The sequence below is a fragment of the Typopeltis vanoorti genome, chromosome 7 (assembly GCF_054136105.1).
Source record: "Typopeltis vanoorti isolate ZY-2024b chromosome 7, IOZ_Tvanoo_1.0, whole genome shotgun sequence".
NCBI classification, from domain to species: Eukaryota; Metazoa; Arthropoda; class Arachnida; order Uropygi; family Thelyphonidae; genus Typopeltis; species Typopeltis vanoorti.
Window position 1 is genome coordinate 80,069,836 of NC_143555.1, and position 26,455 is coordinate 80,096,290.

At 35.4% G+C, this 26,455-nt stretch overlaps 1 protein-coding gene across 7 annotated transcripts in view; it reads right to left on the reverse strand.

Moving 5' to 3' along the window:
- The window catches only part of LOC150104805 (TBC domain-containing protein kinase-like protein), a 559,840-nt gene that overhangs the window by 424,081 nt on the left and 109,304 nt on the right, over positions 1-26,455 (reverse strand). For all 7 annotated transcript variants that reach the window (XM_090395364.1, XM_090395368.1, XM_090395367.1 and 4 more), the window contains exon 6: positions 23,502-23,643. In XM_090395364.1, the coding sequence (XP_090251490.1) occupies positions 23,502-23,643 (142 nt within the window). The remainder of the gene's footprint in view (positions 1-23,501; positions 23,644-26,455) is intronic.

Sequence of the window (26,455 nt, forward strand, 5' to 3'; positions counted from 1 at the left end):
GTTTCAGCACATGCACGAGTCATAATGAGTGGAAGAAAATCAAGACATGGTCATCATGCAGTTGTGGAGATGAGACTGAAGTGAATTATAGACCAGTTACTATCTCTGGTGTGGACATTAATGTTGGGAATTGAATCCAGAGGTTGGTAAAGGATCCTCTAATAAAGGACAGGATAATTTTGTTAAAGGTAGTCATGCTTTAGCAATCTGCTCATATTCTATATTAAAGTGACATCAGAGTTGGATAAGGGGAAACTTCTGGATTTTGCTAAGGCTTTTGACAGGATTTTACATTGGAGGTTGATATACAATTCAAAGTGATGGGTTTGCAAAATTAAATTAAAAAGGGTAAAAATCTACCTAAGAAGTATGATGTCAGAAGAAAGGTTAAACAGTATGGTGCTGTTGTATATGGAAAAAGAAGTATTAAATAACATTGATACTTCGAAAATAATTGATGAATTTGCTAGAGAAAAATCGAGGAAAAAATTTATTTCACTTTTTACTCCAACTTAAATATATTTCTTTCTTTTTTTAAAAAAAATATTTTATTATTTTGTTGTAATTTTAATTTTTATATTTTATATATATTTTTTATGCCTGAGGTTATTATAAAGAAAAATTTATTGCAATGCTTTAAAATAAAAATATTAAATGACATATTATGTGGGTTTAATTTTTTGTTATAGTGAAGTCCTAGTCTCTTTGTAGCATATGCATATATATATATATATATATATATATATATATATATATTTACGAGAGTGGTCTGAAAAGTTCTTGGCCTAACAATGAAAAAACGAATTTATAATTTCAAAATTATTTTTATTTTTCAACATAATCTCCCTTAAGACTAATACAGCGATGCTCCAGCACCATTATCTTGTCACAGCAGTGGTTCTCAGTAAGATCTGCAAAATACTCCTCTACAGCTGAAATCATCTCTTGATTCGAAGAAAAACGCTGAGTAGCAAGGAAGAGTTTTAGTTTTGGGAAGATCGTAGAAGACAGAGGGAGCCAAATCTGAGGAATAGGTTGGATGGTCGAACAATTCATAGTGCAGATCCCTTAATTTTCCCATTGGCAAAACACTTTTGTGGGCAGGTGCATTGTACTGATGAAAAATTTTTTTTCTTCTGCAAACTGGGTCTTTTCTCACAAATTTTTTCGTTTAGTCTGGTTAAAAGATCAGAATAATATTCCCCGGTTATTGTTTTACCCTTTTCAAGGTAATTAATAAACAAAATGCCTTTAGCATCCCAAAACACCAATGCCATGACCTTTCCTGCTGATGGAACCGACTTTGTCTTTTTTGGTGCTGAACAACCGGCTTCTGTTCGCTGTTTTGACTGCTGTTTGAATTCTGGTGTGTAATGGTGAATCCAAGTCTCATCCATAGTAATAAATCGACATACAAAATCAGTTTTATTCTTGTTAAAATGCTCCAAGCATTGTTCAGAGATTTTCATGCATTTTTGATCTGTTGTGAGCAAGCGTGTACCCATCTTACACAAAGCTTTTTCATATGCAATTCTTCATGCAAAATATATTCTACACATTCTTTTGAAATGCCTATAGTCTCAGCAATTTCATGCACTTTGACTTGCCAGTCATCCAATACCAGATCGTGTACTTGATGAAGATTTCTGTTGTTGTTACACTTTTTGGATGTCCTTCATGTATATCATCTTCAAGGCTGGTACGGCTATGTTTAAACTCAACAGCCCATTTCTTAATTGTCTAATATGAAGGTGAAGAGTGCTTTTATGAACTCGGAATGAATTTCTTTTCGTGTTAAACCTTCTTTTACAAAGAATTTTATAACCGTACGATACTCAATTTTATCCATTTCAAGAGATACAGACAACACTTGCAATTTCACATGGATGCTTATGACATTTTATAAATTTAGTTTAATCCTTTATCCAAGTGTGAGCAAACAAAGTTTGCGCCTGAAAGTATCTTCAGGACTGGGGTAAGGTGGTACAACACGGGGCAACTCATTGCAAAAGGTGGAGCAAGCTCACAACACTCCTATCTTGGTATCTCCCATAATGCAAAACACATCTCCTTGTGGATATGTATAATGTTATGCATTAAAGGGAGGGCCTCTACCATACTAGTTTTGACCTTTATTGAGGTCTCTTCAGTGGGTGCTAGGCCTGAGTGGAGATACCAGGCAGAAGCATTAGCAAGGTCATCTCCACCTATAGGAGTTGCCAAACGGTGTGCCACCTTTTTATTAAATTACTCTGGATTTAGAGAAAGATGTTGAAAGTTTATTTTTCACTTGGTTAGACTATAATAAATTTAGTTTAATCCTTTATCCAAGTATGAGCAAACAAAGTTTGTGCCTGAAAGTATCTTCAGGACACTTGGATAGAGGATTAAACTAAATTTATTATAGTCTAACCAAGTGAAAAATAAACTTTCAACAGCTTATGACAGATGTACCAACTTAGAAAAAAAAAAATTCCTGCCGATAGTGTTGCCATCTATGGTCGAGACTGAGAACTTTTCAGACCATCCTCATAAACACTTTTTTTAGGGATCCTGTAAATTTTGCTGGCAGAGGCCCCCAGCCGGCTTAATCTGCAAATGGATGTATAGGTACTAAGTTTATAAGGAAGTGGGAACCAGTGGTGTGCTTGATCCATTGTTGTGTATTAATGATACTAAGGAAGCGTGGATAGGCTTATGTGTTCGTCAGACATGTTGTAATAGGTTTCACGATATAATAAGAACACAGATGGTTAAGAAAATAACTATTTATTAACTTAAAAGCTAATATTTCGCTGGTATTATATCCGGCATCTTCAGAGCACACAATACAAAGTTTGTTACAAAGGCAAGACAACCACAATCCGGTGTAACAGCGGGGCTAGTAAAAGTGATTGCAGCGTGCAACACAAGACTAAAGTCCTAATATGGCGCCATCTAGGTTAAAAATAAATAAAAAATAAAAAAATAAAAAAATAAAAAAAAATTCAAAGTTTTGAAATAGTACCAAATGATAGTCTTAAAAAGTTTGAAAAGTATAAATTAAAAAATAAAAGTAATAAATATTAATTTGGTCTTAGGATGACTATCTACCAAATCTACCAAAGATTTGGGAGACAGTCATCCTAAGACCAAATTAATATTTATTACTTTTATTTTTTAATTTATACTTTTCAAACTTTTTAAGACTATCATTTGGTACTATTTCAAAACTTTGAATTTTTTTTTATTTTTTTATTTTTTATTTATTTTTAACCTAGATGGCGCCATATTAGGACTTCAGTCTTGTGTTGCACGCTGCAATCACTTTTACTAGCCCCGCTGTTACACTGGATTGTGGTTGTCTTGCCTTTGTAACAAACTTTGTGTTGTGTGCTCTGAAGATGCCGGATATAATACCAGCGAAATATTAGCTTTTAAGTTAATAAATAGTTATTTTCTTAACCATCTGTGTTCTTATTATATCGTGAAACCTATTACAACGATACTAAGGAAGGTCTTGATTGTGATATTCAGTTATGTGCTGCTGATGCTAAGTTAGGGAGAGTGATGAGGAATGCAAGTGATGATATCATGGCATGCTAATTTAAACAGATTGGTTATGTGGGCAGATGACAATGAATATCAGTTCAGTGTTACCAAATTCTCCTCTTCTTCCTACATTCCATCTACCTCTTTATTTTGAATGGCCTTCCTCATACTGTTTTCTCCAATGAGTATAGCCCCTGCTTTTCAATAAATTTTTTAATAGATTCTTTATCCTTAATCCTTTGGTTGTAATTCTTAATCATTTACCACTTGCTTACACATGGCACTGTTGTATTATAGGCCTTGTAACCTCTTGTCTGTGTGAAGTCAGTATTAAAGAAATAATAAAATAAAGTTATGCATTTTTGGATGGAGAACAAGTAGTGTTATATATTAATGAGAATTTGTTGGGCATGGTCAGAAGCTAGAGAGTTGGGGATTATTGTGGACAGTTAAAGTTCAGATGTCACTTTGCAAAGTTGGTTAATTTATTGCATCAAATTGTTAAAGAGAGAGCACTGACTTGTATAAATTAAGAAGTTATTTCTACAAGACTTTACAAGTCTTTGATAAGACTGCATCTGAATGTACAGATATGGTTACCTGGGTTCTAAGGAGAGAGAAGACAGTTTAAAAGATTTCTATGGTGAGTAACCAAGATGATAATTTGCCTATAGAATTGTGCTTATGATTACAGATCGAGGAAATGTGGTCTTTCAAGTTTGAGGAATAGATGGAGGAAAAGAATATGATAGAAACATGTGGGGAAGGGTTAACACAAAATTAACCATCTGTAAGCTGTGAAAATTTACAGCTTATAGATGGTGGAGGTAGAACTAGGGTCATATCTGATAGCTGGCTAAGGGAGTTTTAAGAAAGCATGCAAGGTCAAAGTTCTTCTCATGTCTTATGTATGTTTGTGTTCATGTGTGGAATGGGATACTTAGATGTTATTAATAGGGATACACCGAACATTTTGTTTTGCTTCAGTATTTGAATGTTTTTCAAATATTCAAAAATCAGTAGCAAGATTTTCAGTCATTGGGAAGAATTTTGGTAGAATAGAAAATAGAAGATAAATATCTTGAAGGTAATAGTGTTCTGGAGGCTTTTGAAACAGCTTAGTAAAGGAGAGAGAGAGTACTTTAAAAGTAATCAGGGATAATAAATGTTAAACAAAAATCGGTGATTGAGATATGATTGAAGTAATTACTTTTGAAGATTGTTACAGTTGACAAGTGAGCTCTTAGAAACCTGAAAGGCATCTAAATTAGTAGATGATATCGATATTCAACAGAAGTGTTCAGATATGGAAATATGAAAGTTGCACATTGCTGGTCAGAAGTAGTAGAGCTCTATAAATAAAAATAAAAGGGGAATGTGGAATAAAACTTAATTTTTAGACTTGTAGAAGATTTCAACCCTGAGTGTTCCAGATAAGATTTATGAAAGAGGCCAAGAAAAATTGTGGAAGAGAAGAAACCTGGGCTTAACACTAAATAGAGGTTGTCAAGAAATCATGGGTATATATATACCAAGGATCTGTATTTAAGTTTTGTAGATCTGGAAAAGGCATATAATAAGTTGCTAAGAGAAAAACTATGACTGCTATCATGCTATCACCTTGATCTGGTAACTTTGACATGGCTATTCACTTCAGGCTGACCTGCAAGTTGTCAACAAATGATGTGAAATCAAAATATCTATAGAGGCAGATATATGATGATTGTTTGATAGGAGACCTTCAACCAATGAAGGTTGAAGTAAGAGATTAAGTAAGTTTTACCTAGATGGCTTGCAATGGTAGAACTATTAGTAGATCAGTTCATCTCTATGGTTATTTTGCAACCAATAAAACCCAGTTCTCTACATGATGATACTGAAGTTATAAAATTATCATTATCATTAGACCTCCATGGAAAGAATAAAATACAAAAAATGGAAATCTCACATGGAAAATGTTTATTGGTAAAATTTTTTGCCTATGTTTCACAGGCATCTTCAATACAAAAATGGTATAATAAATAAAGAGTAACAGAAATTTTCAAGCACTTTTGAGAATTTTCTATTATTGTTTGAAAGCCAATATTTTCCTAACTTAAAAAAAAATTATATATAATTAAAAGTTGGAAAGAAAGTTGAACAAGTGATTTAAAAAGTACCTCCCATAAAGGCTAGTACAGGAGATCAATGTTTCACAAGTTTCTTTATTATTATTATTATTATTATTATTATTATTATTATTATTATTTGTGACATCTCCAAGGAGTCCGAAGACTCATTGCGGGAGGACACCTACAACTATCTCAACTACTACACCGAACCTCTACTACGAATCATCTCCATCAACGCCATCTATCGCCCACCTCCACCACTACCACAACTAGTATTTTTTGTCTGTAAATTGCATGTGTTCTGAAGGGCCGATTTGTCTGTATGCGGGATGAAAAACCCGAGTTTCCGGGAGAAAAAACTCTGCTACCTCTATTCTTATAGAACATCTTTATAAAGATGTTCTATAAGAATTGACTTATATGAAGGATTCTTGTCTTATTCGAGTTCATTTTCAGAAAGTTCAGTTCCAGACTGTTCAGGATTATGATATTTGATACATGACTTATGCTCTTTGCATCAAATAAAAGCAGATCTTCCAGTTTTTCTATAATATAATAAGCCAGAAGAATAAGGAATCTGGTAAATACTTGAAAAGTCATGAAGAATAAGTTTGTCTTTAGGAGATGCAAGGAAAACTAGAAGACTGCTTTTATTCGTTGCAGAGAACATAAGTCATATGTCAAATATTTGAACTTGCTGAGCATGTGATCTCTGCCAGGCATAAAGTTCACCGGAGTAAGACAAGAGTCCTTCATAAAAGTCCATTTCTTATAGAACTTTATAAAGAAACTTGTGAAACATTACTCAATTATCCTACCCTCAATAGATTTAATAGGTTATTTATCTCTGGGAGATAATAGTTTTTAAATTGCCTGATCTTTCTTAACTTTTTTTTACTAAATTACTTTTTTCTTAATTAGGAAAAAAATGATTACTATTATCTTACACCAGCTGCTAAGATGGTGCTTTTTAGAATTTTCTGTTATTGCTTAATTGCTATTCCATTTTTGTATTGAAGATGCCTGTGAAATATACAAATATTTTCAAATAAACATCTGCTTCCAAGCCAGTTTTCTGTTTTTTTTTTTTTTTTGCATTTTATTCTTAGTATGCCCCCCTCTCTCTCTCTCTCTCTCTCTCTCTCTCACACACACACACACACAGTTCAACAAACCCTGCCTTAAATTCGTTTTTTCTTTTGACACTGACTACATACTCATGTAGTGCATTTCATTCACCAACCACTCAAAATATAAAAATTCTGCTTATTACATCTCTGCTCACACTGACACAGTTTCTTGAAAACAGCATCTTATTCTACTACTGTTTCATCCATTTCTATGCAGATCTCTTCCATATCAGTTTGGTAACCAACTTGTATGTCTCAGTCATGTCTCCCTTCTCCCTCCTTTTCTTATCAGCTAGGCTCCGTAACTTGTACTTTTTCATTCTTTCTTCACTCCTAATCCTTCAGAGACTGAAAACAGCCTCAGTTAATCATTGCTGGTTCAGTTCCAGTATATCCATGTTAATTGCTTTTCCATTTTTATACTGAAGATGCTTGTGAAACATAGGCAAATATTTTACAAATAAACATCTGTTTTCAAGTGAGTTTTCTGTTTTTTAGCATTTTTTTCTTAGTATGCCTACACTCTCTCTCTCTCACTCACTCACACAGAGTTCAATACACCTGCCTGAAACTCATTTTTTCTCTTGACATTGACTATATACTCATGTAGTGCATTTCTTTCACCAACCACTCAATATATAAAACTTCTGCTTACTACATTATTTCTGCTCACACTGACACAGCTTCCTGGAAAAACAGTGTCTTATTCTACCACTGTTTCCTCCCATTCTATGCAAATCTCTTCCACATCAGTTTGGTAACCAACTTATATGTCTCAGTCATGTCTTCCTCCTTTCTTATGAGCTAGGCTCTGTACTTCTTCATTCTTTCTTTACACCTAATACTCCAGAGACTGAAAACATCCTCAGTTAATCATTGCTGGTTCATTTCCAAGACTCCAATATGCGACAATATCACTCCAATATCACTCCAAGACTATATGGGACACCTAAAATACATAAACAGGATATACCTCTCCGTCCAATCGTTGATGGAAGATCATCACCCTACCTTTTGGCTAAGCATCTTGCAAACTTATTAAATAATAAAATAAGATCAACAGAATCCTATATCAAGAATAGTCAACATTTTGTAAATAAACTCCAAGCCATTAAGATTGCACCAACAGAAATGCTAGCCAGTCTAGATGTTGTATCCCTTTTCACCATTGTATCAGTAGAAGAGGTAATAAACATCATCCAAGATCTTTTTCCTCTAGACATCACACAGATGTTTAGACACTGCCTTCAATCTAATTTCTTCAAGGTTAACATCATATACCAACAATTAGAAGGCCTAGCAATGGGAAGCCCACTATCACCATCTTGTGCAGACCTTTTCATGGAAAAACTTGAAAAAGAAATTCTCTCCACAATCCCCCCCAGACCATCTACATGGTGGAGATATGTTGACGATATCTTCATTATATGGTAGGACAGCTTAGAAAACCTAAAATCGTTTGTGGATAAAATCAACTCAATACATAACAAGATAAAATTCACTCTGGAAGTGGAAAACAACAATCAACTGCATTTTTTAGACATCTTGATAAAGAAACAATCAGTGTCAAATTATCTATTTACAGAAAGCCCACAGATACTGGAAGATATCTTCATTATACTTCAAACCATCACAAGACACACAAAAACTGAGCATTATCCACATGATGAAATATAGGGCCAGAAAGTTTATATCAGAAAAGGAGGATACTCAGACTGAACTCTCACTAATAGCCAACACATTATCACAAAATGGATATCCTCAAAACATCATAAAAAAATATCTATACAGTGACAACCCCAGACAAGAAGAATCACACTCCCAGAACATTTCTACTGTAGCGATCCCTTTCATCAAGTCAATTTCTTATCAAATAGCAAGAATACTAAGAGCCTACAACATCAGAGTGGTCTTCAAACCAACCACCAGCATCAGACAAGTTTTAGGATCCTCAAAAGATAAGGTACCTTTCTACAAATATCCAGGAGTATATTACATTCCCTGCTTCTGTGGTCTTGCCTACATCGGACAAACTTCACGGAGTTTAGAAATCAGACAAAAAGAACATGTTGGTGATGTAAACCACAACAGAAGTATCTCTTCCGGCTTAGCACATCATTTCTGTACGTCTAATCACACGATAGAGTGGCAAAACAGCCCCATGCCATATCTCGATAACGACTACAGACATCATTTATTCAAGGATGCCACAATAGTGTCAATAACCGGCAGAAACCTCAACAGAAATGAAGGTGTAATTCTAAACTGTTCGTGGAAAAACCTTATCCTCTCTCTTAATCAAGCTGAACTACAGCTAGCCAGTAATCACATTACACATTTACAACAAACACGCATGCGTGATAATGAATAAGAACAATAAGTCCTCTCTGTCACGCGAACGTGTAACCTTAGCTACTAGTTGGTTTACAATGTTTTTTATGTACCTTTCAATTTGCATTTACTAGTTTTTACGTCTTTCCATAAACACCTTGATAAAGCCAGACAGTCTGCTGGCGAAACTGGTAGGCTATAATATAAGTTTGTTTTTATGGTCAGCATTAATAAAATTGTATTTTAATTATAAATGACCAAATATGTTTAGTTTAAATTTTCTAGCTCTGTTCACAGTTCAATGGACAAATAAAAGGTTTTACATTACCAACCAATTCCTGTTATTCAATCTGTGCATTAATGAAATTGGGAATAATTTGACATGTGACATACAGCTATTTGTTGATGATGCAAATATTGGTAGGGTAATCAGGAATGCTGCTGATGTGCAGTACTTGCAGAATAATTTGAATAGGCTGGAAATGTGGCCATGTGAAAATTGCTCAATGTTAGTAAGTGTAAGATGTATCTAACTACAGTGGATATCTAATCACATCATGCCAAAGTGTGATTTGATATCCAATTTCATATTATATTGGTGGAATTATACTAGAAAAAATTGACCAGGCTAGCAATCTTGGAGTTTTAGTAGACAAAAAATTGAAGTTCAAGAGTCATATAACAAAAATTATAAATAAACTTGGAGCATAATTGCAATTCTGAAACGAACCTTGACATGTAAAGATGAGGAAGTCAGTTTACTTTTTTACAAGGCCTTGATAAGACCTCACTTGGACTACTGCATGTAGGTCTGGTCTCTTGATTTCCATGGGAATTCTGATTCGGTGGGGAGAGAGAGAGAGCGCAAAGGGGGGGGGGGGTCAAAAATGATATCAGGACTGTGGAATACTGATTATGAAGAAAGACTGAGAATTTGTAGACTGCAGACACTAACAAACAAGTGAAAGAAGGGATGATATGATATGATTGATACTTACAAACTTCTGAAAGAGTTATACAGAATCTCAGTAGATGGAATTTTCATTTTATGGAAGTTGGGTAAGGGATGTGAGGGCATCTTTGGAATTTGAGAATGAATGCTGTCAAGAAGGGGATGAGGGCTAGATTTTTCTCTCATAGTGTTGCATGATTGGAATGGATTGCTGTTGGATGTTGTGTGTAAGTAGTGTGAATGAATTCAAGAACAGGTATGACAGCTGGTGCAAATAGTATGGCCTCCCTTAATGAGTTCCTGACTCCCTGGAGGTCTCTCTTAATAATAATAATAATAACAACAACAAGAACATTGCTTCAGCATCCACGCTAATATCCTATCTGGTCCAACTGCTAATATCCCATCTTGTCAGCCTGGTTGGCCGAGTGGTTAGCGTATCCACTCTCCAGCCAAAAGGCTGCGGGTTCGAATTCTGCTGTGAGCATGGATGTTTATCTGTGAAAATACTAGTAGTGGTGGTCAGTTGTAGATGGCGTTGGTGTAGATGATGAAGGTAGTTGTGGTTTGTGGAGTGGTGGAGACGGAGAGTTGTAGGGTAGGTACCCTCCCTCAACGAGTCTTTGGACACCCTGGAGGTGTTATGTAATAATAATAATAACTGCTGAATTTCACTGCTAATCTTTTGTCTGGTTCTCCCCCAGCATTCCAAAGAGCTAATGGATCTATCTGGAATATGTAGTTTACTCAAGTGATCACTTAAAACTCAGCTATTTCTTGTTCTGCCATTTGTATTCACTAAGTTATTCAGCTGTGATCATTATTTCTTTTTTTTTTTTAATGCGGCTCCCAGCTATGAAAAGTTTATTTGTAAAAACTATAGTACATTCATACCCTGGGTAGGCTAGGGATTTTTTTTCTATTTTTATTGATTTTATATATATATTTTTTATTTACTTTTTACATAGTCCAGAAACTTTGCTGGAGAGACCAAACATGGAATTTTTTCAAGCCACTTCAAGCTTTCGATAAGCGGGGCAGTCACCAGGCGATGAAATTCATCTCCCACTAAATTTTTACTTGCTACATAGCAATAAATTTCTTTCAGATTTCCTTTGGTCTAGTCAGTTAACTTCTTTTCATAATCTGATTTTGCTCTCATCCTCATGACTGTTACTCTCCTAGCCTGTTCTTTAAGAGTACTCCAGAGTCTCGGCAATATCTTTTCACAATAACAGTCCCAAATATTTTTATGCAAGTCTTGCTTTAAAGTTTCATTCATTCATTTAACTCCATATGATTAATTATTGTAACTTTGAAGAAGAAATCAGAAATAGCTTCCTTTAGGCACCTTCTAACTAATTCCCATGTACTGGTGATTTCTCTACTATGCAGTTTCGCATGTCCTTGCACTCCTTCAAGGTACCTACTCAAATTATCATAATCATAAAAATTTTAATTCCACATATATCCCTTCCTAGAACTCTCACATGCATTGTCACCTCCTAAGTCAAGGTTGCATGATCATTCTCACTAACCAGAGGCTTAACAATCAAAGCATTTATAGATAAATTCTCAAACACTATTACTAGATCCAATTTTCTTGCACTGCAAGTCTTCCATCAGAGGCTGCTTAGAGTTGTGATCACTAAGTAATGCTATACATTCATTCTCCCTCAATCTTGCTTGCCTTCCTTGCCCTCATCTGTATCCCTGTAGCTGAAGTTACCCATAAGTAGTCCTCCTTATATCCATCAGATTTATCTGTCTATGCAATACACCAGTGATGTCCAGTTGATCATGTAAAAAGTTTTACTCAATCGCCAAGAATATATTCATATATTCCTCTTAAGATAACAGTTATCAAGACTGCACCTTTCTAAAATTTATGTGGTAGAATTCAAAGCAAGATGTTGCTAATATTCTAATAACATAACCAAAAGTCCAATGCATTAGTCAAAGATTTGCATCCATTTTCAGAAATAATTTTGGCTGAATAACTCCACTTGATGGATTCCTAACTCACATACCAATGTAATATAATGCATGCTGTATGCAACCCTATTCCATTCCTATTATTTAACATTTATGAAAGAAATAAAAGGTACACATATTCCAGTTACTAGTGGGTAGTGTTAAGTTCTGAATGAAACTGAAATTTAATACATTTTATGTTTCCTTCAGACTTAACATGCATTAACATTTCCAGGGCCAATACTGCTATATCAGATGAATAAAGCTAAATGTAATTTATCAGCAACACTAATAATTTGAGAAAATACTTATCTGTATATCGTGTTGTAAATAATTAATGTAAATTTTCTAATGTTTAAGCTATGTTAACTTTGTTTAAATTCTTGTGTATTGCTGGGAGAAAGATAATCGGATTAGATACTGATGGCCAGAAGCTAAACACGTGCACCAAGTAGGAAGTGCACGCAGGCCCCCCCCCATAAAGCTCACTAGAGGAGAGAGTGGTGCTAGGTGCTGGGAGAAGTAAGGTGTCGTGGGCAAAGGGAGAGAGAATGATGACGTAGAAAAGAACCATCGGGCACGAGATTTAAAAGGCGTTGCAGAGCCAGCTCGAGATCTTTTTTTCTTCCCCCTGCATTGGAGAGGTCTTCGAGATAGAGGTCCTTCGAAGAGCGTTGGAGCATGCTGAAGTGTCTATGGGCAGTTCGCCGGTCAACAAATAGCCCAGCGGAGTGGAGTTCCCGATCGCCACAGAGATCGCTAAGCCATGCCAAGCCAGTCAACCAGAGAGCAGCGATTATTTACCTTCTTCGGCAGAGATATGTCTAGTCCGGACCTATCATTAGAATAATGCAGATAAAGTCAACTGAAGAAGGAACCAAGAATCGGAAGTTCTGTCGAGATGTATGTGAAGGTCAATTAGTTCCCCAACCTTTGGTAATGTAGAAACTTTGATTTGTTAAGTAATTGTGTTAAAGAAGAAAATCTGTAATTGTAAAAGGGACATTAGGTTTTGAAAGCAACAATTAATGAAAGGACTTTAGAGATTGTGTTTAAGAATGTAGTGGAACTATAAGTTTTGAATGAAGGAATTTGTGTGAAAGCACATAGAGCTAACTTTGTTGTTGATAAGTGAATAACCTTTAGCATTGAAGTGTATAAAATGCATGATTGACCTTAAATAGAATTTCCTATGTGAATTGATGTCTTTACACGTTATGGGAGAATTAGAAAAGTTGAATAATTATACTCATTCCTTAAAGTTAGTGCAGTTATATGTCAGTATTTGTTCGTAATGTGTAAACTGTCTGATTTGTGATTAAATGTTTTTCTTTAAGTTTAATTGATGACTTGCCTGATTTCTTTTCTATTGCACCGCTCATTAAATTTGAACCACGGCGGGAGGTAAATTACTAGGGAGGCTACGACTGCGAATTAAGTTTTAGTTGTTTGATAAGGTTTAGAATTTATCAAAAGTGTTTAAGAGATTTAAGACAGTGTACTAAACTGAGTTCTGATTCCTTGATTTTGCACTGTTCAACAATCTAGGATTCAGGGTGGCACAGTATAATAGAAATTTTCCCTGAATCTGAGAAAGGAATCAGCGCCAGTACTGAAACAAAGGAATTGGTGTTGTCCAACGACAATCCCTTTGTCTTCTATCCACATACACTACTCTTAAGAATGGTTAACGGCCGAGATTGAATATTGAGACTGCTTAAGAATTTAGGTATATTAACTTGATGCACCGAGCAAGGTATTTAATTGAAGTTTGGATAAGGAATTTACATGAGGGAATAAGTCAGGAAAAGATCATAAAAACGACATATATACTTATAGAGAAAGTAAGGGGGATATTACAGTAATCATAACAGTAACACAAACATGTGGTAACTTGTATTTTTCATTTGCCTATTAGCAAAGCACAGTATATATTGGTTATGTGAATAAATTAATATTTTCTTAAAATAATTAATTGTTTTATATCATGGACAACACCAAAAAGAAGAAAACATATCGCTAATATGAAGAATGGGAACAAGTCTTGCTTTGTTATGATAAATGAAAAGTTTTTCTGTTTAAGTTGTAGTGTTACATTAAGAAAGGAACCTGAAACAACACTTTTACACAGTATGACAAACAGTACTAACTATCTAGTAACAGTACTAAAATAATGATTTTCAGAAGGCTAAACTTAAAGAACTGAAAAACAAATCCTTTTAGCTTAACAATAAATTTTTATTATTGAAACATTGAAGTCAAAGGTGGCTACCATTGCATTCTTCTGAGAATATCATGTTCTTGCTAATAATAAGAAACCATTTAGTGATGGCTCAATTTTCTAAAAAGCATTTAGAAGCCATTGATTCCTTGTTTTGCACCTTCAGAAATAAGTCCAAAAGTGTTTCTGTCATCAACAACATGCAGTTATCTTGCAATACAGTGGTGCAATGAGTGCATGAAATAGCTTCTAATTTTGAACAGCAATTACTGCAAGACATTAGACAATTTTAATTCAGTTGGATGAACCTACTGATATAGTTGATGTATCCTAAATGAATATTTTTATTAGAAAGATTTATGAAGACATTTACATTAAAAAAAAATGACAATAATTCTGTCTAAAGGAAGAACAAGAGATAAAGATTTATTATTATATCTTAATACTCGTTGATAGAATTGAAGGAAGTACGGGAAGATGGTTTAATGTTAAATCTGGTGTGAGACAAGGATGTACATTATCCCCTCTGTTATTCATTATCTATATGGATCACATTATGAAGGAATGTGGTATTAAAGCTGATATCAAAATTGGAGATGTTAATGTCAGCTCTTTGCTTTATGCGGATGATGTTATACTTCTAAATAAATCCGCTACAAGTCTGCAAGATTCTCTGACTAAATTGAATAGCTGTTGTAATAGATATGGTATGAAGGTCAGCAATAAAAAGACAAAGACAATGAAAATAGGCAGAATCATTGAAAATGTCAACTGTGTTGTGAATGGAGAACTTGTGGAACAAGTAAAACATTTCAGCTACTTAGGCACAATTTTTACTGAAGATGGTAAACTAAATATAGAAATAGACAACAGAATCAGCAAAGCTGGTATCGTGGGAAGTCAATTGAATAAATTCATATGGAATAAGAAAGAAATTAGTCGGAACACTAAATTAGCTGTATACAAGACTGTGTTCAAACCAATTTTAACTTATGGATCTGAGAGCTGGGTCAGAAGTAAAACACTTGACCAAAGACTAGAGACCGCAGATATGAGAGTCCTGAGAAAGATTAGAGGCGTGAACAGATGGCATCAATGACAATATCATATTAAAAATGAGGATATTAGGAAAGAACTTGACATTGTCAGCATCCAGGAATGCGTTAGCAGAGCTAATCTCAGATGGTATGGTCACTTAAATAGAATGGGAGAGGAAAGATTAGCAAAACAAGTGTTCTCTGCCAGGTTGGCAGGAAAACGACCCAGAGGAAGACCAAGATATAGGTGGATTGATACGGTACAAAGTGCCTTAGACGATAGAAATATAAGATCTGATAATGTTGGAGTCTTGACAAGTAACAGACTGATTTGGAGGAAAGTTGTAGATAGGAAGTTAGTAATGATGTAATTTTTTCATGTAGTACTGTCATATCCTGTACACCCCTTGAGGGTACATGGCAGGAATTTGATGATGATGATGATGATGATAATACTCGTTGAAAAAAAAATCCTGGTTGTAAATTTTATTTTTTAATGCATATATAAATGAACTGATAAGAAATTTGCTCAACTTATCTCAGGAGTACAAAAATAAAATCCAATTTTACTTTATTTAAAAGTAACAATTCCTCTGTGACAGGTTAAGAAAACTTTTTTTCCTTTTGCATTTCCTGTAGAAGGAATAGTTTCTTTTAAATGACAAACAGTAAGCCTAAAAGGAATTGGACAACTGATTGCAGGATGGTGAGCATTCACAAATGATTTGCATTTTTCAACAAGAAGGCTTATTAGTTCCATTCTGAAATCAATGGGCTTTTTTGACTAGCCTGAATTTCTATATATAATGTATGAATTTCTTATAGCTACCTCCAAAAGAATGAAAAATATTTTCTTGTAATATTATTATAATTTCTTTCTATTATAATCAGCTAAACTGTGAAGAATGACAACAGCTTTGTTCTTATGTCGGCATCTTCATCTGAGATGAATGACCTCTTTAAAGTACAGGGGGTCCTCGACTTACGTCGTTTCGACTTAACGGCAGTAATCCCATAAATAATTTAAAAAATAAATTTTCACTTGAAGCAGCACGACGTAAAATTCAAACGTCATGAGCGAACTTGTTTGTGAGCATGGCGGAAGAATACGCCATTACACGGCGTTTGTTTGGGAGAGGTAGCATCGCTTGGGTCCCAGCATACACTCTTTGGGTACCACGTGCTTTGTTTACATCCACTCTCTCACTTTTGTCTACATCCGCTCTCTCACTTTTGTCTTTGTGTTTTTTTTGTGACTTTTTTTTTTTTTTACCCTTCAGTATGGCTCCCAAACGTAAGGCAGACTCTTCCGATGGCAGTGTGTCGAAGAAAAGGAAAGTCATTACATTAGAAGTGAAATTAGACATTATTAAAAGGGCAAAAAATGGAGAAACGCCAATGAACATCGGCCATGCATTGAACTTAAGTCGTACCACTGTACCACATCGCTTGGGTCCCAGCATACACTCTTTGGGTACCACGTGCTTTGTTTACATCCGCTCTCTCACTTTTGTCTTTGTGTTTTTTTTGTGACTTTTTTTTTTTTACCCTTCAGTATGGCTCCCAAACGTAAGGCAGACTCTTCCGATGGCAGTGTGTCGAAGAAAAGGAAAGCCATTACATTAGAAGTGAAATTAGACATTATTAAAAGGGAGAAACGCCAATGAACATCGGCCACGCATTGAACTTAAGTCGTACCACAGTCGGGACTATTATCAAGGATAAAGTTCTTATGAAGTTCTTACTATTATCAAGGATAAAGGGGTTATGGATTGCCTGCAGTGTTATAGGGAGATATACAAGGAGAAGAGGATGGTATCATTCCAGACTAGCCTGGAACGTTTTTTCACGAAGGTAGAGAGGCCTGCAGCAGGTGCTGGTACCTCAACTGTCTCTTCAGTTCCTCTTCCAGCCTCTCCATCTTCTTCAGTTGCACCAGCAGTATCTCCTGCACCTTCTGCAGCCTGTCCTGACTCTCCTGCCTCTCCAGCCTCCTTCCATTAAGTCAGTCTCTCCTTCCTTGCAATGCCCCTTCCAGTGTGCAAGCCAACCACAGGATAAAAGGTAAAGAATTGTTTTCATTTTTGTTTCTTGTTTTTTTTTAATCACCTGTACAGAATGTACAGTTTCATTTGTCATTTTGGGGATTGTTCTCATTTTTATGTTTGTTTTTTTATTACAGTTTCATTTTTGTCATTTTTCTGTACTACACAGTAATTATGTTCTCCCTTTCATTTTCCTATGGCCTAGTACTGTTTCTTGATATATATGTATCACTTTAGGGTGTTTTAGGTTAGGTAAATAACTTAGGTTATGGTAATTCCGACTTGCATCGAAAATCGCCTTACGTCAGTCCGTAGGAACGGATCTCCGATGTAACTCGAGGACCCCCTGTATAGTCACATTATGTTTATCTTTCCATTTCATTTCAAATCACAAGGAAATAACTATAACCACCCTCTCTCTCTCTCTCTCTCTCTCTCTCTCTCTCTCTACAATAAGAATCTAAATTCAATCTTAACCTATACCTAAAGAACAAAATAAACAAACAGGAATGGCCACACAGGAAATTGGTTTAAATCCTTAAAATTAGGAAAGAAGACAATACACATCAGTAAAGTAGAAAAAAAAAAAGTCATTTGGTCTTATGAGCAAACCCAAATATTATTATAATTATTATTAACAAATATTATCAACAGACCTCCATGGAGTCAAGAGACTCATCACAGGAGGTCCTACTCTAACATTAATAGCTCATCATACCTTGACTTAAATGCATTCACTGTCCCTACACCCATCACATTCCCAGGCAATGCATTTCAATCACCCACTACTCTCCATACAAAAAATCTCTGCCTCACATACCATATACAGCTTCCAGGGATGATCTCTCATTCTCCTTATATCTCCAGATCTATGAAAAATCTCATCTATGTTAATCTGGTACTTACCTCTTACCAACTTATATGTCTCAATCATGTCTACCCTCTTCTTTCTATCCACTAGACTCTGTAATTTGCATTCTCTCAATCTGTCCTCATATTCCACATTCCAGAGACCAGAAGCCAACTTAGTTAATCATCTCTGAATCCTCTCCAACATCTCATCATCCTTATGAAAATCAGGCGACCAAATCTGCGCACGGTAATCCGTATGTGACCTGATCAAAGCCTTGTACAATGGAATCAAAATGTCCTTACTTCTACACATCACTGTTCTCTGCATTATTCCCATAATCAATGTGTTATTCTCACAATTTTAGCAAAATGTCCACAAAATTTCAAGTCTCTATCTGCCATTACTTCCAGATCTTTCATCTCCACCTCCTCTAAAATATCCCCACCAATCCTATACTCTGCACCCTATCTTTGCTTCCCAAATTTTAAAACCTTACACTTTGCAACATTAAACTGACATCCTCCCCCATTCAGACAGTCTATTTAGATCCTCTTGAGAAGTTACAAATCTGCTCTACTTCCCATAATTCTTCCCAACTTTGCATCATCTATAAACAACTGTATATTCACCATTTAAGTCCTTTCCAATGTCATTTACATACAAATTAAGCAACACTGGCCCCAAAACAGACCCCCCCAGGGCATGCCACTAAGGACTTTCCTTTTCTGGGATATCGCCTTCTGCTACACAATCTGCTAATACCCATCAGTTCTAAATTTGTTCTAAATTAACTGCTAGTTTGTCATGTGGCAATCTATCAAAACCCTTTGCAAAATCTAAATATACTACTGTATGTGCATCCCAACCCCTTGTCCAATGTATTCATCACCTTTGTTTCAATAAGTAAAAAAATTGCTAAAACACAATCTTCCTTTAGCAAACCTATGCTGTCCATTTTTAAAGAGAATCAATAGGAAACTCTGTTAACACCCATTTCAGAGAACAAAAGAAATACATTCAGAGAGCAAAAGAAATACATCATCATGGCAAGTCAGGGCCAGCAGACCATGCTTGGACATCCCTTCGCACAGAATTTGGTGGAATAAAACACAAATGCTACACAGAAGTCATTACATGTCAGAGAGAAACTATTTTAGGAATCAGCAGCTGCTTTGAAACATTCCACAAACCTCAACAAATATGGCTGTATGAATTTACCAAAAATCTAGGAGAGGAGACAGTCATTTTAAATTTGAATTAATACTTCTCAACCTCTCTGTATCCAACAATGGGTGGTGAAAAGTTCATTATGTTCATTTATTTAGTTCTTTATATGTCAATATTTTAAGCTGTTTCTACTATTAACTAATTGTTACTGTTTGGATACTGTGACAAACTGTTCAGTGATATGAAGTTACTAGGTATCTTCAGCAACTAAGTATATAAATTTATGATTTATTTTCTTATTAATGCTATGTGTTGGGAATTAAACTGTGATAAAAACTCAGCATGAACTACCAACACATTAGCCTTTCTACTCACTCTAACTATTGTTTGCATAATACCTATAGCTGAACTCATTCAACAAAGCACTGAAAACCATCTCTGGCAATGCATTACATCTATTACCCCCCTCCAAAGAAAAAAAACTAAACCACCCTTGCTAACCACACACTCATATAATTTCCAGGGGAAACCCTTGTTCTCTCACTTTCTGCCATATACTGAAAAAAGTCTTCAGTATCAATCCTATAAAACTCCTTTAATGACTTATATGCTTGCTTCTAACATATTCCCTTTTATTCACCTATCAACTAGTTTTTGAAGCCTACAGATCTTTATTCTTATAGAGAGCATTCCATAGACCTGCAATAACCTTGGTCACTGAAGCTCTGGATCCTCTCCACAGAATCCAGGCAACCAGATCTACACACACTATCCCAGTTATGGCTTTATTAAAGGGGAATAATAACCTCATCCCTGCTTGTCAGTGCATTCTTCAACAGCCACATAATCTCATGTGCTGTTTAGGCCACCTCCTTTGCAATATATCCTATAAACTTCAGATCCCTACCCTCATAAATTTCCTGCAGTTCCACCAATATAGTACACAGCTCACAATCTCTTGATTGTATATGACTTTACACTCGGCAGGATATCTATAGCATCTTCATTGACCACTGCTCTTTCCAGATTTGCATCATCAGCCAACAACTGAATATTTCCTTTTAAATCCTTTCCTGTATCACTGATATAGAAATTAAGAAGCAGAGGATTAAATACAGAGTTTTCGGAGTACCTCATCATTGAGCTGACTTCTCCTGGACTCAACTCCCCCATAATATAATACTCATTGTTATCTATCCATCAATTATCCTCTTGTCCAAACAGGCTTCATATCTATTTATTTTTTCCTCCAATTTATGCAACAAAATTCCATGTGGAATCCTGTAGAATGCCTTTTCAAAGTCCAGCAGTATCACTGGGTAGCTATTTCTTTTATGCAGTTGAATTGTTAATATTATAAAAAAAAAGTAAACAACTTACTTATACAAGACCTCAAAATCATCATCATCAAATTCCTGATGTTCCCTCAAGGAGTGTAAAGAATATGATAGCACTACATGAAAAACTTAGATCATTACTAACTTCCTATCTACAATTTTCCTCCAAATCAATCTATTACTGTCAAGACTCCAACATTATCAGATCTTATATTTCATTCTTCTAAGGCACTTTTTCTGTATCAATTCACCTATATTTTGGTGTTCCTCTGGTATTTTTCCTGCCAACCTGGCAGAGAACACTCACTTTGCTAATCTTTCCTCTCCCATTCTGTTTAAATAACCATACCACCTGAGATTAGCTCTGCCAACACATTCCTGGGTGCTAATAATGTCAAGTTCTTTCCTAATATCCTCATTTTTAATATGATATTGCCATTGATGACATCTATTCATATCCCTAATCTTTCTCAGGACTGTCATATCTGTGGTCTCTAGTCTTTTGTCAAGTGTTTTATTTCTAACCCTGCTCTCAGATTCATAAGTTAAAATGGGTTTGAACACTGTCTTGTATACAACTAATTTAGTGTTCTGACTAATTTCTCTCTTATTCCATATAAATTTATTCAGTTCACTTTCTACCATACCAGCTTTGCTGATTCTGTTGTCTATTTCCATATTTAATTTACCATCTTCATTAAAAATCATATTTAAGTAGCTGAATGTTTTACTTCTTCTATAAGTTCTCCATTCACAATGCAGTTGATATTTTCAATGCTTTGCCTATTTTCATTGTCTTTGTTATTGCTGATCATACCATATCTATTACAACAATTATTCAATTTAGTAAGAGAATCTTGCAGACTTCTAGCGGATTTATTTAGAAGTATAACATCATCCGCATAAATCAAAGAGCTGAGATTAACATGTCCAATTTTTGATATCAGGTTTAATACCACTTTCCTTCATAATGTGATCCATATAGTTAATGAATAATAGAGGAGATAATGTATATCCTTGTCTCACACCAGATTTAACATTAAACCACCGTCCTGTACTTTCTTCAATTCTAACTGCTGACTTACAACTCAAATAAAGACTAACCATTGCTTGATATACTGCCCCATTGACACCATACAAGTGTAGCATTTTGAATAGCTTCTCTCTTGGCACCTTATCGTATGCCTTTTCCAGATCTACAAAACTAAAATACAAATTTTTGTTATATTCCCATGATTTCTCAACTATTTGTCGCAAAGTGAAAATCTGATCCTGGCAGCCTCTATTTAGCCTGAATCCAGCTTGTTCTTCAACAAGCTTCCCTTCCACAACTTTCCTCAACTGTTTTTGAAGTATATTTGAATAAATCTTACCAGGAACACTCAGCAGAGTAATACCTCTGTAATTCCCTGTAATTCTTCTGTAATTAGCCGGCCTAGTTGGTCGAGTGGTTAGCGTATCAGCTCTCCAACCAAAAGGCTGTGGGTTCGAATCCTGCCATGAGCATGGATGTTGGTGATTGTCTGTGAAAATACTAGGGGTGGTGGTCGGCGGTAGATGCCGTTGGTGTATATGATGAAAGTAGTTGCGATTGGTGGAGTGGCAGAGACCGGGAGTTGTAAAATAGGTGCCCTCCCTCGATGAGTCTTAGAACTCCCTGGAGATGTTACCTAATAATAATAATAATAATAAAATTCTCACATTCAGTTTTATTTCCCTTTTTATATATGGGTACTATGAGAGCTCTACTCCAATCATCTGGAATTCGTCCCCTCTGTCCAGGCTTTCAGAACCATGCCACTGTAAGACTTTTATACCTTAACACTTGAGCATTTCTGGTCGAATATCGTCTACTCCTGCTGCCTTTCTACATTTCAGGCTTTTGATGGCTTTTTCTACTTCAAATATGAATATGTATTCCTGATTGGAGAAGTTGGCATGCCTGTTGAGTGTTTTTTTACTACTGTGCTGTCACTGATTGTTTCATTTAGCAATTTTTCGAAGTAATTACTCGATGCATCAAGGATATCTTTTTTTTTGTATGCAAGACCTACACTTCACAAAACTGTGTCGCCCCCTATAAAGTATCATATTTCTGTCCACCCGGTCCTGACTTCTATTCTTGACCAACCTTTCCAATACCTTAACCACCACTCCTAAGATATTGATTGTCTTATAATTTATGACTTCTGCCTTCAGGCCTCCCTTATATAGTGAAACTATTCTGCTCCCTTACCACTTTCCCAGAACTGAGAATCAAATTAAGCAGTCTAGTCTACACATTCTTATAACACACAGGATGATATATTATCCAATCCTATGCTTCGTTCGTATTATAGTTCTGCAATATTGTAAGCACATATCTCTATTCTCCCATCAGTCAATATCACATTTGCTACTGGAATATCTCCGCCTAGATGGTGCATCACCCTCTGATGCAATATTTTATTTGCTTCTTTACCTCCCTGCCACCGGTATTAATTAAAGCCATTTCCTCCTTTTACTTTCCACACAGTGAAAGAACTCTTTGCAATTTCTTTTAGCCTCATCAGTTAGCTTGCTATCATAATTAGCTTTGGTCTTCCTTAGAATACAAGTCAACCTTCTTGAGAAAAAAAAATAATACTATATATGTGTATGTGAAATTCATATAATATAATACAATATTGAAAATTATGCAAAAAATCTCTCATGGCACAGTATAAAAACCATAATATGACCATAGAGACCACAATGTGATATGGATGCTACACTTCTAGCCTACATGACCTAATGAAGAACTGAATTAATTAAATATAAGAGTTGTACATACCAAGGCCAACTCAAGAAGAATTATACCAAATGACCAAACATCACTTTTGGGACCTGATGGAGCCAGAGCAGGAGGCGGATTATACTCATTTCTTCCAGGAGGATCCCCTACAAGAACTTCTGGTGCTAAGTATTTTGGAACACTGAAAAAAAAAAAAAAAAAAAAAAAAAAATGAATACAAACAAGAAAAGAAAATCACAAACTGAAAATGAACAATTCCCAAATTTGTAATGGGGCTTATAATGCTATTTCATTATGTTTGTCATTAAATAAAAGAAAAAAAAAATTATTTATAGATGCAATAAATATGAAAAATAAATATATGTGAAAAACCATGTATAATATACAGTAATCTATTATTTATCTGACTGCAGAGGGAATGCAGTTTTCCATTCTGATAACTGCAGTACAATTACACAGTACTCTACCAAAGAAGTCAGGTAACATAAACAAGTTAGTTAATTCAGATCGGATAAATGGTAGATTACTGTATATATGTGTGTGTGTGTGTGTGTGTAATATTCCTATATGATACAGAAAGGGAAGTTTAATAGGTAAGATTTCACATAGGTGTAGTGGTAATCACATTTCACAGTGAAAGCATGAATCTTTTTTGTTTTTTGTTCTTTGTTTAGATCTTCATTTTCTCTCTCTCTCTCTCTCTCTCTCTCTCTCTCGAACATTGTTTCTGATTATTTGAGTTTTCAATTGCCTTTAATACTGTGTAACCACTAATAATGAGAAATCTTAATATCTCATCAAATTTTAATATGAGAAAGTATTTTGCCATCTGTTTCAGATGTACTTTGTTCTTTTTTTTTTATCTGTAATATACTCAAATTTTTCCAATTGTTATTGCAGAGACAAGATGGAGACATTTTTATCAGTGGATTAAAATTAATGTATTAATTAGATTAATTATACAATGTGCAGTCATTAATGTTCAAAAATCAGCATTTTTATCTGTTCATCTGAGGTTGAAACAAGACCAATATCTGAAATACCTTAAAAAAATATAACTTCAGATACACTATAGCAGCAGATGAAATAAGTCAGAAATGGGTGAGTGCTGAAATATAGATAGGAGTAGCATGTTATAGGATGAAGAGCATGTGCAAGAGGTATCAATGGATTTACCTTGAACAGGGTAACAGAGGGAGATGTTTTAACAAATAGATATAATTCTGTAAGTGAATGTTGGACAAAGTTAGGATGTGTGGAAAGAGAAACAGAACTGCTGAGAAAAGAGACTACAAAGTCTTAAGAGACTCTGTATTAAGAGACTACAAAGATAGCCTCTGTAGCCTCTTAATGGGACTACAGAGGCTATCTTTGCTCTCTCTCTCTCTCTCTCTCTCTCTCTCAGTGAGAAAGAGAGAGCAAAGGAGAGAAGAAGAAGACAAGAAACTGGAAGAGACAAAAAAAAAAAAGAGAGGAAATTGGAGAAAGTTAAGAGAGTAGAAGCAGAGAGAGAGAGAGAGAGACAATGAGAAAGAGTGAAAGCAGAAAGAAAATCAGGTATACCAGTGAGAGAAGAATGAATGGAGATGTAAGAAGTGTGATGTACTGAAATTCTATGATTCAAGATATACAGAGTAGAGCATTAGAGGAGTGCTTGCCTAGAGGAATAAACAGAGTATGACTATGAAGAATAAGTGGATGACAGTGATGATTGGTACAAATGACATGAGCAGTACTGTGAATCATGTGGCAAGAGATTGATGTTAGACACTGTGCGGCAGAAAAGTGTGAGACAAGATGAGTGTATTGCCTTGGTATTATTATTGTTATTATTATTATGTGACACCTCCAGGGAGTCCAAAGACACATCAGGGAAGGGCATCTACTCTACTAATACTCTGTCTCCATCACTCATTCAATCCACCAACTATAACGAACCACAACTGCACCAATGCCATCTAATGCCCACCATCACCACTTTCACAAACATCATGTGCCCACGGCAGGATTTGAACCTACAGCCTTTAGACTGTTGGCTGGAGAGCGGATACGCTAACCACTCAGCCAACCAGGTCGGCATATGATGATGATGTAGAGAAGTATGATACGATATGATAATGCAGAGAAGGAAAAGAACAGTGATATGAATGCTATGGTAGCAAGAATGTGTAGAAAAAGAGGTCTGGAATAAGTAGACTTGAAGTGCATTTGAGGATAGAAGGGGGTGCATGAAAAGGATTGCATTTGAACAGGGATATAGAATTTTGAAGAGAGTGTCATCTTCTGGGCAAGTTAGTTAAGGCATGGAAGTTGGAGTTGCAAAGGTGAAAGGTAGTAGGGATGGCCTCAAGAAACCAGAATTGCAAAGGTGAAAGGTTGCCAGAATGGAGATAGCAGCTGGAAAAATAAACTATATTGCATAGTCAAGCAGAGTTCTGTAGCCATCCTGGTTAGCCGAGTAGTTAGTATATCTACTCTCTAGCCAAAAAGCTACCAGGTTCGAATCCTGCTATGGGCACGAATGTTTGTGATTGTCTTTCAACTTCATACACCTATATATATACACTCTCTCTCTCCTAAGATGGGTCACCATGGGAGAAGTCGACCATCCCTCCCACAATGGAATTTCAGTGGACCATGCACCAAGAGGGACGTAATGCTAGGAAGAAGAAGAATTCTGTAGAGAGTAATAAAAGCCATGTGAATACTGACAATGCACTGGTTTTTCTGTATACAAATATCAGGCACATTAAGAATAACGAAATGAGTTTGTCACATTGACTGACTCAGTCTCTCTCTGAAAATTATTGGTATCAGTAAAAAGTAATTCATAGAGGAGGATGCTATGGCAGGGATAGAAATTGAAGTGTATATCATATTTCAGCAAGACAGGGGAAAGTAAACAGGTTATGGAGTAACTTATGGTAAGAGGTGAAATGAGTCCTCTACAGGTAGAAAATCAGAGAGAAATTGACATTATTGACTTTAAGAAT